Source organism: Aquarana catesbeiana, linkage group LG02 (genome assembly GCF_042186555.1).
Source record: "Aquarana catesbeiana isolate 2022-GZ linkage group LG02, ASM4218655v1, whole genome shotgun sequence".
Taxonomy (NCBI): Eukaryota; Metazoa; Chordata; class Amphibia; order Anura; family Ranidae; genus Aquarana; species Aquarana catesbeiana.
Window position 1 is genome coordinate 545570115 of NC_133325.1, and position 14638 is coordinate 545584752.

Sequence of the window (14638 nt, forward strand, 5' to 3'; positions counted from 1 at the left end):
TGCAGACTGACAGCAGTGAGAGCTGGCTTCGTGGGGGATGGTCTATGTGGACAGCTTTACCCCAGATGCTTGCATACTTAGATGTGCCTCTTTTATTCGTCAACCATGTGAGTTGCTAAATGTTGTACCTTTATTAAATGTAACCATATTCCTACACTTAGAAGCACCTCTCTTCCTTTTTACACTCTGTAGTTCCTGCTGAATTTAGCTTTTAATCCCCTAGTGGAGGAGGTCATTTGTGGATAGACATTTTATGGTTACACAATCTATCACATTGCTATAATCTTTTTATATAGACCATAAACTGAAGGACTTATGAATAAATGGTTGTGGAACAAATCATCTGAGATTCCATTATTTCTTATGGGGAAATTTGCTTTGATATAAGAGTGCTTTGGATTACAAGCATTTTTCCGGAACGAATTATGCTCCCAATCCAAGGTTTTACTGTAATTATTTTTCAATTATGCCATTCTTACTGAGCATTTAGCTGCATTTAGAGAAAATGGAATTCTGTTCATCCAGGATCCGACTAGACACTCTAAGCACGACTAAATGCATATATACGCGACCAAACACGGCAACAGTAAAACATATAAGTAAATACAGAAAGATTTATCTGGGAGGCATAAAAGATTGTATCGTTTATACTGTCTGGAGCACTGAAGCACTTCTCCTGCATTTAGGATAGCTAAATGCAGGAGTGCCAGTGTGAATGAAGCATATGGAAATGCCTTAATTTACAAAGGAGCTCAACGTTTGTTCTAGCGCTGAGCTGTGTGCAGGCAGCCAAATATTTGGCAGGTGGCAGGTGTCTGACTGGATTCTCGTTGGGTGCCCTCACAATTGAGGGGTCCAGCATTGTGGGGACAACCAAATCACCCTTAACTGTAGAATGTTGATGGGAAGATGAGCTCCTCAGATGACCAAGTCTTCTGTACCAACAGGGCATCTAGGACTCCAACCTAGCCCAGGCAAGAGATCTGAGGGACAGACATTTGTCCCAGGGCAAGAAGATCCTGGACAAGATCATGTCTAACAGGTCAAAGTACTCTAATCTGTGAGACGGTTCCAGAGAGGACTTCTGCGAGTTGAGGATCCAACCGAAGTTCTGCAATGTCCACTGGATACTCACTGACAGTAATAGGGGGGACTGATCTTCCAGCAGGAGATCATCTAGGTACCCCACAACATGAATCCCTTAAACATGGATCAGGGCAAACACCATGGCAAGTATCTTGGTGAAAGCCCGGGGGACTATGGACAGGTGGAAATTCTTAACCCACAGGAACAAATTGAGTCTTTAGAACCAGAATGGAACAGATTTTTTAAGACAAAGGAGAGAAGGAGACCGAGTTCAAAACTCTAGTTTGTAGCCGCTGGAAATGCCACTCTGGATGCAGACATTTGAGATTTCCTGGGACCAAAAGGCTGACAGACATCTCCCCACTCTAACAAGTGTGGGCACCCCATAACTGGAACCAGACATGTCTTTGATTTGGAACTGGAGGACTGAGAGGGAGGAAAGAAACCTCAAAGTATAAGTCCTACTATTGAAGGCCAAGTCTTTTTATATTTGGGGAAGAAAAGTAGTTTAACCCCACTGCGATTTCCCTGATATACTTATCCAAGGAGAGGCAAAACAGGTGTTCTCCTTCAAAGGGTAGCTTTTCTAGGCATTTTTTACATGTCGCTCTGCAGGTCAATTTGTAAGCCAAAGTATCGTATGCATGTGAAGAGAGAAAAGACTCATCCTGGGGACCTGGTGAAGCGTATCTGCAAAGCTACTCGTACTACTCTGCAGTAGCAGAAGGCAAAGATAAGAAGTCTGGGCATAGACTGATATATCTCATGGAACAAGGATCTCAGGCCATGTGCTTAGTCCACAAATCAATGGTCTGGCTGACTGCCATAGAAGCAAGCGCAGGTAGCATGGCGAGGTCTGCTAAGAAAAAGGGGACAGGGCTCTGCTGCTGGTAGACCACTGTCTTAGACCTGTATAGCACCCTGTGGCTATCTTAATGTGATGAACCATGTGCCACAGAGAGAGTGCCCAAGCAGTATCCAGTGCCCTCAGCAACATTACAGGCCTGCCCCATCTTCATTCTGGGGGGTGTCCTTTCCCCTAAAGCCCAGCAGAGATGTCAATCAGTCTGGAAGCTGCAGTAATAGCCACAATGGCTATGGTTCAGCCAGGAATCTTGAGAGAAGAAACATCTTGATAAAAGAATCATCAAGAGAGATAAAAAAACCTTTTTTTTTGCAAGGGTTGTTACCAAAAGGGATCTGCATATACTGTAAACCATGGTAATGACTAAGACCCTGTGTCCCTTGACTGAACAACTAAAATATTTATTATAACTCTATGCAGGGGGAAGACATCTAGATATCTACATAAGTAGATATATGATATATGTAGCTGAGTAATAAACACAAGCCTCTGGAAATTCTGGAGGTGCATGGTCTATAGAACCCCATGCATCCCCTTGTGATACATGTTGCTGTCATTCTAGAATGCATTGCTTACACTGCAGTCTTCCCTAGTGTGTTTAGGGGCCCTATACATTTTTAGGGATGAGCTGAACACCCCCTGGTTCGGTTTGCGGCAGAACATGCGAACAGACCAAAAATCTGTGCGAACACACGAACCCCGTTAAAGTCTATGGGACTCGAACGTGAAAAATCAAAAGTGCTAATTTTAAAAGCTGATATGTAAGTTATTGTCATAAAAAGTGTTTGGGGACCCGGGTCCTGCCCCAGGGGACATGTATCAATGCAAAAAAAAGTTTTAAAAATGGCCGTTTTTTCGGGAGCAGTGATTTTAATAATGCTTAAATTGAAACAATAAAAGTGTAATATTTCTTTAAATATCGTGCCTGGGGGGTGTCTATAGTATGCCTGTAAATTGGCGCATTTTTCCCGTGTTTAGAACAGTCCCTGCACAAAATGACATTTCTAAAGGAAAAAAGTCACTTAAAAGGTGAACCCCGCACCCAGATTAAAAAAAAAAAAAAAAAAAAGGCTTTGGGCCCCCAGGCCCTATATACTCTGAACAGCAGCAGTATACAGGCGGTCCCCGGGTTACAAACAAGATAGGGACTGTAGGTTTGTTCTTAAGTTAAATCCGTTTGTAATTTGGAACAGGTATATTTTGTAAGTGTAGCTCCAGCAAAAAAAATCTATTTTTAAGATTTTGGATAACATAGAGAAGGGTTTTCATCACCCCTGTAACATTTGTTTTCCTGTCTGTGCTCCTGTTCTGAAGATTTCACCTCACTTTTTGTCTCAATGACAATTGAATTTTGAAAATTTTGGGTTATTAGGGAAACAAGGATTGGTGATAAAGCATCAGCGGGGAGACACCTTTTTCCCATATTAATTCTTACAGGAGAGAATTTCCCTTCCTAGGGGTAGATTTCCTCTCACTTCCTGTTGTCTCCCTCCGTTTGTCAGTAGGAGTCGTTTGTAAGTCGGAAGTTTGAAAATAGGGGACCGCCTGTATATACTATACGGCCTGCCCTATACACTCTGTGGAAAATTGGGCCTTAGGCGGTGGTGGCACAACACTGTAAAGCCTCACAGATACTTTTGTTGAGCGCAGGAACAGGCCCTGCTGTGAAATATTAGATCAAAAATTGTAATTACGCGCCCCTGTTAAACAGGGGCAGAAAAATTGGGCCTTAGGTGGTGGTGGCACAACACTGTAAAGCCTCACAGATACTTTGGTTGAGCACAGAATCAAGCCCTGCTGTTAAATATTTGACCAAAAATTGTAATTACGTGCCCCTGTTAAACAGGGGCAGAAAAATTGGGCCTTAGGTAGTGGTGGTGGTGCCCTGAACCGAAAATATTCTTAGTAGCTATCATGAAAATTGAGGAGGAATAGGATAGTCACTCAGCATAATAGGATAGTCACTCAGCATATGCAGTCTTCAAGGGATCCCACATCCATAGAAAAATAATTTGGTTACATCAGCATCAGGTGCTTGGTAGCTGGTGATCCAAGACTGATTCATTTTTATGAATGTGAGCCGATCAACAGAGTCTGTGGACAGGCGCACTCTGTGATCAGTTACAAAGCCTCCAGCAGCACTGAATGTGCGTTCAGAATGAACGCTGGATGCAGGACAGGCCAGTAGCTCAATTGCATATTGAGCAAGCTCTGGTCAGTGGTCCATCCTCAAGACCCAGTAACCCAGTGGATGTTCTGGTGGAAAGGTTTCCAAGTCTGATCTTGCCCCTAGATATTCCTGCACCATGTAATTGAGACGCTGGCGATGCTTGCTGGAACGGATCAGACCTGGGCACTGAGGACTGAAGAATTAAAGAATTGCCTGAAGGCATCGGTCAGCCGGCCACCTTCTCCACCGCTCTTTCTGTGACTCAACGAAGCCTCAGCAACACGATGTCCAGCACCAGGAAATTGTAACCTCCCAGGCTTTGCAGGATCAGGGAGGCCATGCAGCGTAGGTTTGTAAAGGCATTCGATCCCGAGTCCTCTGGGTCACTAAGGATCACATGATCCTCAACCACCTCCTCCCAGCCACGTACAACTCCATGGGTTTCTGGGGACTGCAAACGATCCCTTGAAGACTGCTGCTGATGCTGAGTGTTATCCTCCACCTCCATGCTGACACAATCCTTCTCCTCCTCCTCTTCTTCTTCCTGTGTGATCGGCAGGCCTGCAGGAATACTAGTATCTGGATAAAGGGGGTCTTGAGAAGTAAGGAAGTCCTCCTCTTCCTCCCGCTGTTCTGCCTCAAGTGTTCTGTTCATTATTCCACGAAGTGTGTGCTCCAATAGGAAGACAAGAGTGACAGTATCACTGATGCATGCACTGTCACTGCTCACCATCCTCGTGGCCTCCTCGAATGGTGACAGGACAGTGCATGCGTCCTTGATCAGTAGCCACTGGCGAGGTGAAAAAAAGCCAAGCTCCCCTGACCCTGTCCTGGTGCCATACTCACACAGGTACTCATTGATGGCCCTCTGCTGCGTGTGCAGCCGCTGCATTATTGCCAACATTGAGTTCCACCGGGTGGGCATGTCACAAATGAGGCAGTTCTTGGGCAGGTTGCATTCTCTTTGAATGTCAGCCAGCCAAACACTGGCATTATATGACCGGCGGAAATTACCACAGACTTTCCTGGCCTGCCTCAGGAGATCCTGTAAGCCTGGGTACCTGCTCAAGAACTGCTGCACTACCAAATTCAGGACGTGAGCCAAACAGGGAACATGGGTCAAGTGTCCCTGTCTGTCGGAGGGCGGAGAGGAGGTTGGTGCCATTGTTGCATACAACCAATCCTGGCTGAAGCTGGCGTGGCGTCAACCACCTCTGAGCCTGCCCCTGCAGAGCTGATAGAATCTCTGCCTCAGTGTGGCTCCTGTCCCCTAAGCAGACCAACTCAAGCACCGCATGGCATCTTTTTGCCTAAGTGCTTGCGCAGCCCCTTGAAAGCCTATGGAGCACCGCTGGTTCACAGAAGAAATCTGCAGAGGAAGAGGCCATAGAGGAAGAAGAAGAGAAGGGGGTGGAGGAGAGAGCTGTGGCAGAATCACCACTAGCATTTTGGAGGCGTGGTGGTGGAACAAGCTCCAGCAATACTGAACCTTGTCCTGCATCCTTCCCAGCTGTCAGCAGAGTTACCCAGTGCACCATGAAAGAAAGGTAGCGTCCATGTCAATGCCTGCTGGACCATGAGTCAGCAGTAATATGCACCTTACTGCTGACCACCCTATCCAACGAGGCCAAGACATTGCCTTCCACATGCTGGTAGAGAGCCGGAATGGCCTTCCGTGAAAAGAAATGGCGTTTGGGAACCTGTCACTGAGGTACCACACATTCCACAAATTCACAAAAGGGGGCAGAGTCTACCAGCTGAAAAGGCAGCAGTTGCAGTGCTAGCAGTTTGGCCAAGCTAGCATTCAGACACTGAGCATGTGGATGGATGGGACCGAATTTCTTTTGACGGTTTAGCAACTGGGGTAGGGAATTTTGCCTGCTAAAATCAGATGGAGGTGTACTGATAGCAGATTGGCTGCAAGTACTTGGGACACCTATTGCTATACCTTCATTCCTCTCAGTGCAGGTTTCTGAGAGGATTGGAGGTATAGTGGGGTTGGAGAACTCAGCTGATGAGGAGCAAGGAGAGGTCCACATTGTTCTTTGATGTGGGTCTTTTAAGTGCTGTTGCCAACGGACTGCATGGGAGGTCGTCATATGTCTGGTCAAGCATGTGGTGCCCCCTAGTGGCTGCTGTTTTGGCCACATTTTATACGCTTCAGACATATGTTGCAAACAGCAACTGTGCGATCTGATGCACACGTGTTAAAAAAGGCCCACACCAAAGATCTTTTCAAAATATGTGGGGAGTCAGCAGCGCCCTGCACCTGCTTAGATCTGCGGTGTGATGCAATAGGGTGGCTGCCCTTAAGCTGCCCCCTGGAAGGCATCCTACCTTGTTAGAGATGTGCCTCCTCCTCTCTTCTTTTAGGCACCCAAGTTGAGTCAGTGACCTCATCATCCCCTCCCTCCTCATCACTGGAGCAAACTTGACAGTATGCTGCAGCTGGGGGAACATGACTGCCAGTTTCCTGACCTTCTTGGGCACCCCCTCTCTCTAGGCTGACGTTACTCTCTTCCTCAACCTGGGTACCATCATCGGAGCCTTCAAATCGCTGCGCATCCTCCTGCAGCATGTACCCGACACTGTGGTCGAATAGTTTGGGGGACTCCTCCGTGCATGATGGGGGCTAGGGAAGGAGTGACTGTTGACATGGAGCCGATGGATTAGGCCACTTTACCAGCTGCATTGGCAGGCAAACTACTCTGAGCCTGGGTGACAGAGGATGGCTTTGTTATCCATTCCACCAACTCTTCTGCATGTTGTGGCTCAATAACATGGCCAGCTGCAGGAAAAAAGGCCAAGCGTGCCCCACGGCCACGTGCTGAGGATGCACCGTGTCCACGACCAGCACTGTCGACTGTAGACACAGAGCCTGCTTGCCTTTTTTAGTGTCTGTGAGTGTCTGCCTCTCCTTGGTGGCCTTCTGGACATGCTGTAAATTTTGTTTAGCAAAAAAACTGTAATGTGTACTGTGTACACCACCAGGAAAGTAGTAGCAACTGCACTAGGGGTGCACAGTACTGTGTACACCAACACAAGTGTAATAACAACTATGGGTGCACTGTATGTATTGTGTACTGAGTACACTACCAGAAAAGTAGTAGCACTAGCAACTGCACTAGGGGTGCGCAGTATTGTGTACACCAACAGAAGTTTAATAACAACTATGGGTGCACTGTATGTATTGTGTACACCACCAGGAAAGAAGTAGCAACTGCACTAGGGGTGCACGGTACTGTTTACACCAACAGAAGTATAATAACAACTATGGGTACACTGTATGTATTGTGTACATCACCAGGAAAGTAGTAGCAACTACAATAGGGGTGCACGGTACTGTGCACACCAACAGAAGTTTAATAACAACTATGGGTACACTGTATGTATTGTGTACACCACCAGGAAAGTAGTAGCAACTGCACTATGGGTGCACAGCACTGTATATATTAAATACACTGCAGCTAACTGAATCACCTGCCTGCCTGAAGTATATTAGAAACAGTACACCAGGAATGGCCTGCAGTGAGATATAGCTAAACTGTATGCAGTGGATATATAAATATATACAAGACTATCTGTGGATATATATATATATATATATATATATATATATATATATATATATAAAAAATACACTGCAGCTAACTGAATTACCTACCTACCTGAAGTATATTAGAAACAGTACACCAGGAACGGACTGCAGTCAGATCTAGCTAAACTGGATACAGTGGATTATATATATATATATATATATATATATATATATATATATATATATATATGAGACTGTTTATATATATATTAAATACACTGCAGCTAACTGAACAATGTGCCTGCCTGTTCAATCTAAATGACACTCTCTCTCCGTCCACACCAATGACACACTACACGAGGCTGACGTGCAGGCGACCTTATATAGTGTGGGGCGTGGACTTAGTCCCCCTGAGCCATGATTGGCCAAAGGCACCCTGCCTTTGGCCAATTATGGTTCTCTTAGCTGAGGGCGCTGTGATTGGCCAAAACATGCAGGTTTATGCTATGGCCAATCATTATACAGCAATGCACTGCGCTCCCGCAGTGCATTATGGGCTGTTACGCGCCGCTCGAATTTGGCGCCAACGGCCCATAATGTTCGGTTTTCGACGAACGGGCGAACAGCCAATGTTTGAGTCGAACTCATGTTCGACCCGAACAGAAAGCTCATCCCTATACATTTTCACTTCCCGCCACTGCTGATGGGTCACACACACACATTCCTTTAAGAAGGGTTGCAGCTAGCTGCAGTACCCTTCTTTTGCTTGTCAGCTCTCCTCCGAGACTGTCTATCATTAAACTGATTTGGCTGAAGTTCAGATATAGATTACGTTTTACTTGAGGTTATGGAAGTGCAACAGATGCACCTATCTCCTCTGAAGAACACTATATGGGATAAAGTAACACATCAAAGATATTAGGATTCCCTGAACAATACATTCATTCACAGTATACTGTAAATGTAGAGAGAAAAACGACATCTACAGGGCAGTTGTTTTAAGTTAGAGCATATACCTGCGCAAGTGGTTCAGAACGGTCATGTTAGCAAACATGTAATACAAGTAATAGGCATAAGGTGGGTTGTCATCATCTCTCCAGTTCTCAGGCAGAGGACTCTCCATATTAAATATACGATGCTCAGGTTTTGATTCATCATCCACACTGTCAAATCCATCCACCTGAATACCATAAAAGAATATATTAAGATTTCATGTTTTACCACTTCGCCTCTCATATCTGTATACCCCTTATGGACCATAGCAATTTATACATTTCCAGTATGTCATTACCCAACCACCTCACTACCAGCATGCTACAGGAAGGGGTCTTTTCAGAACAGTTTTCATATTCAGGGCTGTTATAGGTTGACTGAGCTCAAGTCATACAATAGTGTACGCAAATGAATTTTATATCATTTGTTTATACAGAAAAGGCTTTCTTGGTGGCATTTAATAACTGTATAAACACCCCCAAAATTACCCCTTTTGAGAAGTGGTGGGGAGGCATGGTGAGCATTTTGGAGATATCTATTCTTGCAACAAATTTTTGTTTACAGGAGACTGTATACTGCATATATCATCAGCAAGGAGTTAAGTATATATTAAAATGCTAAGGTACCCAAAACCGTCAACCTCTATGTAACACTATCTCCCAAAACATTAAGCTTTAGTTTGGGACAATGTAGCATACAACAGTGCAGACGCAGGTACAAAATCTGGTGCAGCTCTGAATAATAACCAGCTTCTAGGTTTTATTGTCAAAGCCTAATTGAACAAGCTGAAGTTAGAAACTTATTGGTTACTATGCGATTCTGAGTGAACCAGTTTTAGTAAATCTCCCCTTATGTAATGTACAGAATAGCTTGCAAATTTCAGTGGTTAGGAATTAGTTCCCCATTATGGTAGTGTACTTTGGGTGTTCTCCTGTTGGTCTGTGTACCCCTTGCTGTTCAGTTTGCCTGTTTTGTGGTTAGTGTGCTCCCCTTTCGTTGGTGGTCTGTGGAAGCAATGGTACCTGAAAAGTGTTGCATGTGTCCTGTGCCACTTCCTCCCAGCTCTCTCTCTTTGTGGTATTTTATGTTTACATAACTATGATTGATTCTCAGTTATCACAAGGCACAAAGCTACTCAGTTTGGGTCTGTGCCTTTAGCCTGTGATTTGCACTGTCCAATGACAGAACAATCACAGGCATTGTGCACATGCTTGACACTTGCACACTCTGAACAAACGTGGACCTTTAAAATGTCCACTCAGAATGACCATTGCCCCAACCAGCCATTTAACTACAATAGCTGGTCAGCAAATGGATAAGATAACAAAGTAATACATACATTTTTTAGGGGACAAACTAGGTTTTCTTTTAGCAATATTGTTTTGGAAAAATGATTTTATTTTCTATGGTATCTATAGACAAAAATATGTAAACAAGGATGAATAAATGCCATTTTTTTCCATTCTGACCAGTGTTGGTTTAAAGTAATTTTACCATAAATAAAAAGTAAACATTTCATTCTATAATTTTTCCTGTTCAAAATTACACTAAAATAATGTTTCTAGGTCACAGAATTGCAAAGATGTTGCAATTTTCCACATTTTTTTGTTAGAAAAAAAGTAACAAACAAAACAAATGAGCAAATTCAATTCCTGCCTGTCAATAGCATCAAGGAGAGCAGTGGCAGAGGGAATTAAGCTGGATGCAAGAGATGCATCATAAAAACTTTGTTAAAGTTTTCAGGGTATATCTCTTACGCTCAAAATCCTCAATTGGTTGAAATGGAAAAAGAGAAATTATGTCTTACCTGTAAATTCCATATCTTGGAATACAGCACAGGACACAGGCAAATTATTTGTAGATCCTGGATAAAAGGCTCATGCCTTCAGGTGACTGGACACTGGAAAAGCTTTTAATGACATGCCCCCTATAATCTCATTCCACTTCTCAAGTCCTCAATTTAGTGGCAAGCAATGCAGAGTAATCATGGAATGGAAGGTGGGCCTATGTGCTGTACTGTGCTCCAAGATGTGGCCTTTAAAGGTATATCAAATATCCTGTTATCTTATTTCCACAGTACTGGACACAGGCAAAGTATACATAGATCCTGGGAAAAAAACAATGAATGAAAATGGCGGGCAACAACTAAGCAAACAGAACTGGACAGAACAGGCTGAAAAAAAAACACACCGGTCAAAAGACCCAAATTGAAAAAACCTAGCGGCCCAAAAGCTACATCCGCAGAAGACTGAATGTCCACCTGAGAGAAGAAGCATGGTTGTTTCATGTGAACAAGATGTTGTGTTGGAGAGGTCTCATATTTAGAATTTTCTTTTTTGGAAGGAAAACCTTTGCTTGGGATGTGTCAAGGACCAGACCTAAGTATTCTGGCAGAGAATCAGAGAGCAGAATTTTTGAAATTGGAACACCTGAATCTGAACATCTGTGGACTTTTGCAGATCGTCTAGATAACCTGTGACCTGGATGTCCTGAGTTCTAAGCAGGGCAAGAAGAGGTGCTATGACTTTTTTGAAGACTTTGGGAGCAGAGGACAGACTGAAGGGCAGGGCAACAACTTGGAAATGGCTGGCAGAAAGTGATGATGAAGTTGATAAATGAGAATATGCAGAGAGGCATCTTGGATGTCTACAGTATGGATGTCAGGTATTCCCCTTTCTCTGGGAGGTAATTACCCAGAGCAAGATGAATACCTCCATTGGGCTTTGGTACTATTAACAGGTTTGAATAGAATCTTGTGGAGGTAATGGCACAGTTACTCCCTGGGACAAGAGATGGTTTAGGACATTCTGCAAATCTGCCTTTTTGTGGGTAGTTTTTGGTTAAGAGAAGAAATCAGTGAGGGGGTAGGGTTTTGAACTCTGAAAAGGCATTTTTTACTCCTTTAAACCACCAATTGAACCCACAGATCTTTGTTGTCTTTGACTCAGAGAGAGGCAAATGGTACCAAGTGTCCCCCCACTCTTAGGAGTGAGGGTGCTCCTTTGTTGGGAAGGGGCTTTAGGCAAAACTTTGTGGGTTGAGGGATTAGGTGCGCTGCATTTTAGGAGACAGAGGCTCCTGAGCAGAGGAGATTGGAATCTTCCTCTGTGGAAGTAAAACGTTCCCCCCGTTACATCTTTAAAGTGTTACTAAACCCAGGACCCTGCATTCACTATATCTGGTCTCCCACAGTACACAGAACATGGAAATGCCATAGTTTTAGTAAATATAAACTGCTGAATAGCTTTTTTCAGTAGTATATAGCAATCTTGTATGACTTATAGCAGTGTCTGTTTAAAGCTTGTAGGAGGAGTTTTCATTTTCCCCTGATCCTCAGTCTGGACAGTGCTGATCACATGCACTCTCCCAAGAAAAAAAAAACTCTCTAACAATACACACCAAACATGTACAGCCTGACTCCTAAAGCTCTGTTCTATCAGGAGATGGGTTGGAGTCAGTTAAAGAAGAGGAGAATCAGAGGAAACAGGATCACAAAGCCTTTATACAAAATGCAGAGGATTAACCCCACAGTGAGTATAACAAGCATGCTTTACTGAATATACACACGGATTTTACTGTTGTGGGTTTAGTAACACTTTAATGAATCGGTCAAGTTCCTCCCAAAAAGACATCTGCCTTGAAAGAGCATACATGCGAGGTGCTTTTTGCAGGCAGTCTTAGCTCTCCAGACTCTGAGCTACAAGATTTTGGACATGTGAATGGAGATTAGAGCCATAATGGAAATGTGTCTCATGACATGTTCCTGGGCATCCACACCAAAGAGCAGAGCAGACGACAATTGCCATATTTGTTCCATTAAAATCACCGTCCTGGAACACAGGATGGTTGGTCATTGCCCTAATCCAGTTAGCTGTAGTTTGACATAGTAAAATTGCAAAGAAAGCTGGTTGCAAAGCTGTGCCTATTGGAGCAAAGACAGCCTTCAGAGGTCTCAGACTTTCTATCTGCAGAATACTTGAATAGCTGGCAAGCGAGGGTATTCCCCTGCAGGGTACTCTTATGCCGCGTACACACGGTCGGACTTTTCAGCTACAAAAGTCCGACAGCCTGTCCGACAGACTTTCGACGGACTTTCGACGGACTTGCGGCGGACTTTCTAACAAACAGACTTGCCTACACACGATCACACAAAAGTCCGTTGAATTCTTACGTGATGACGTACACCGGACTAAAATAAGGAAGTTGATAGCCAGTAGCCAATAGCTGCCCTAGCGTGGGTTTTTGTCCGTCAGACTAGCATACAGACGAGCGGATTTTTCGACCGGACTCGAGTCCGTCGGAAAGATTTGAAGCATGTTTCAAATCTAAAGTCCGTCGGATTTGAGGCTGAAAAAGTCCGTTGAAAGTCCGGAGAAGCCCACACACGATCGGATTACCAGCCAGCTTTAGTCCGTCAGCGTCCGTTGGACTTTTGTAGACGAAAAGTCCGACCGTGTGTACGCGGCATTAGAGTAGCGTGCAGAATGTAGGATAAGCATGTCTGGAAGGAGTACGGAGCAACTCAGGTGTAGACTGTCCTGCAACAAAGCTTTGTGGCAAAAGGGTGGAAGGAAGTGCCTGTGTACCTTATAAAGGCTCCAGACGGAAGTGGTGGTAAAGTGTGCAACCACTGATCAAAATCCCCAAAACTATACCTCTCACACGTGTACAGATAGAGATAGCGGCGCTAATATAAATTGTGTAAAATAATGGGTCAGAGCAGTATAATGCCTATGACCCTCTACTTATGCATAAAATATTAATAATAATAGTGTCATGAAAAATATTAATTTTATCATGAAAAGAAATTTCTTTAACACCCAGTGAAAAGTGTCACTATAAATAATAAATTACAAGAAATGAATGATCAAGTTCAACAGTTGTTTTTCAATCTTCTTGTGAAAAATCTTCTACTCTTCCACCACACCACCGTGATAGTGACACCACTCCCTCTGAAGAGCGCACTCACCAGATTGTATAGCCTCCCACTCTCGTGTTTGGCAAAACAGCAATTGAACCACACCTGGGTTGCATGTGATGAACCGTGACTTCAATCAAGCCAGCTCCATATGTGAAAAAATGAATAAAGTGCTCCACATAGCGTGATACCATTTTGACAGATTTATTAAAATCACTTCAAACACACTTCAATGGTTACACTCACTTTTAAACTGAAACATAAAAGCCTTTAAAAAGAAATCCACAGCAAGCACAGCAAGCAACAGGATCAGTGATCCAACGGTGCACCGTGGTCACAGCGGACCTGAAGTGTAAACTGGTGTATCTCTCACCCAACCTTCTAAGGCCCAGCCATCCGATCGGTGTAGTCCTCCTCAGACAGCGGCATCTAATGTCAGTGCGATGGAATGCCGTGTAACCATGCCCAAGACATGTTTAGTCGAATAGACTTTTTCAAATGGGATTGGCTACACGGATGGTTCATCAATCCTTATATATTATCTATGATTAGTCATGTGATCACCATCAGTCATGTGATCACCATCAGTCATGTGACCTCCTGCTCTGCACATGCTCACACTTCATGTCCCCCTGACCGTGGGGGTCCCCCTAAATTCCATACCAGGCCCTTCAGGTCTGGTATGCATATTAAGGGGAACCCCGGCCAAAATGTAAAAAAAAAATGACGTGGGGGTCCCCCTAAATTCCATACCAGACCCTTCAGGTCTGGTATGGATTTTAAGGGGAACCCCACGCCAAAAAAAAAAAACGGCGTGGGGTCCCCCCAAAAATCCATACCAGACCCTTATCCGAGCACGCAACCTGGCAGGCCGCGGGAAAAGAGGGGGGGACGAGAGTGCGGCCCCCCCTCCTGAACCGTACCAGGCCACATGCCCTCAACATTGGGAGGTTGCTTTGGGGTAGCCCCCCAAAACACCTTGTCCCCATGTTGATGAGGACAAGGGCCTCATCCCCACAACCCTGGCCGGTGGTTGTGGGGGTCTGCGGGCAGGGGGATTATCGGAAT

At 44.3% G+C, this 14638-nt stretch overlaps 1 protein-coding gene across 6 annotated transcripts in view; it reads right to left on the reverse strand.

The window, feature by feature from the left end:
• Nucleotides 1–14638, reverse strand: part of AMPD2 (adenosine monophosphate deaminase 2) — a 334786-nt gene that overhangs the window by 53313 nt on the left and 266835 nt on the right. For all 6 annotated transcript variants that reach the window (XM_073615888.1, XM_073615890.1, XM_073615891.1 and 3 more), the window contains one exon: nt 8676–8839. In XM_073615888.1, coding sequence (XP_073471989.1) covers nt 8676–8839 — 164 coding nt within the window. The remainder of the gene's footprint in view (nt 1–8675; nt 8840–14638) is intronic.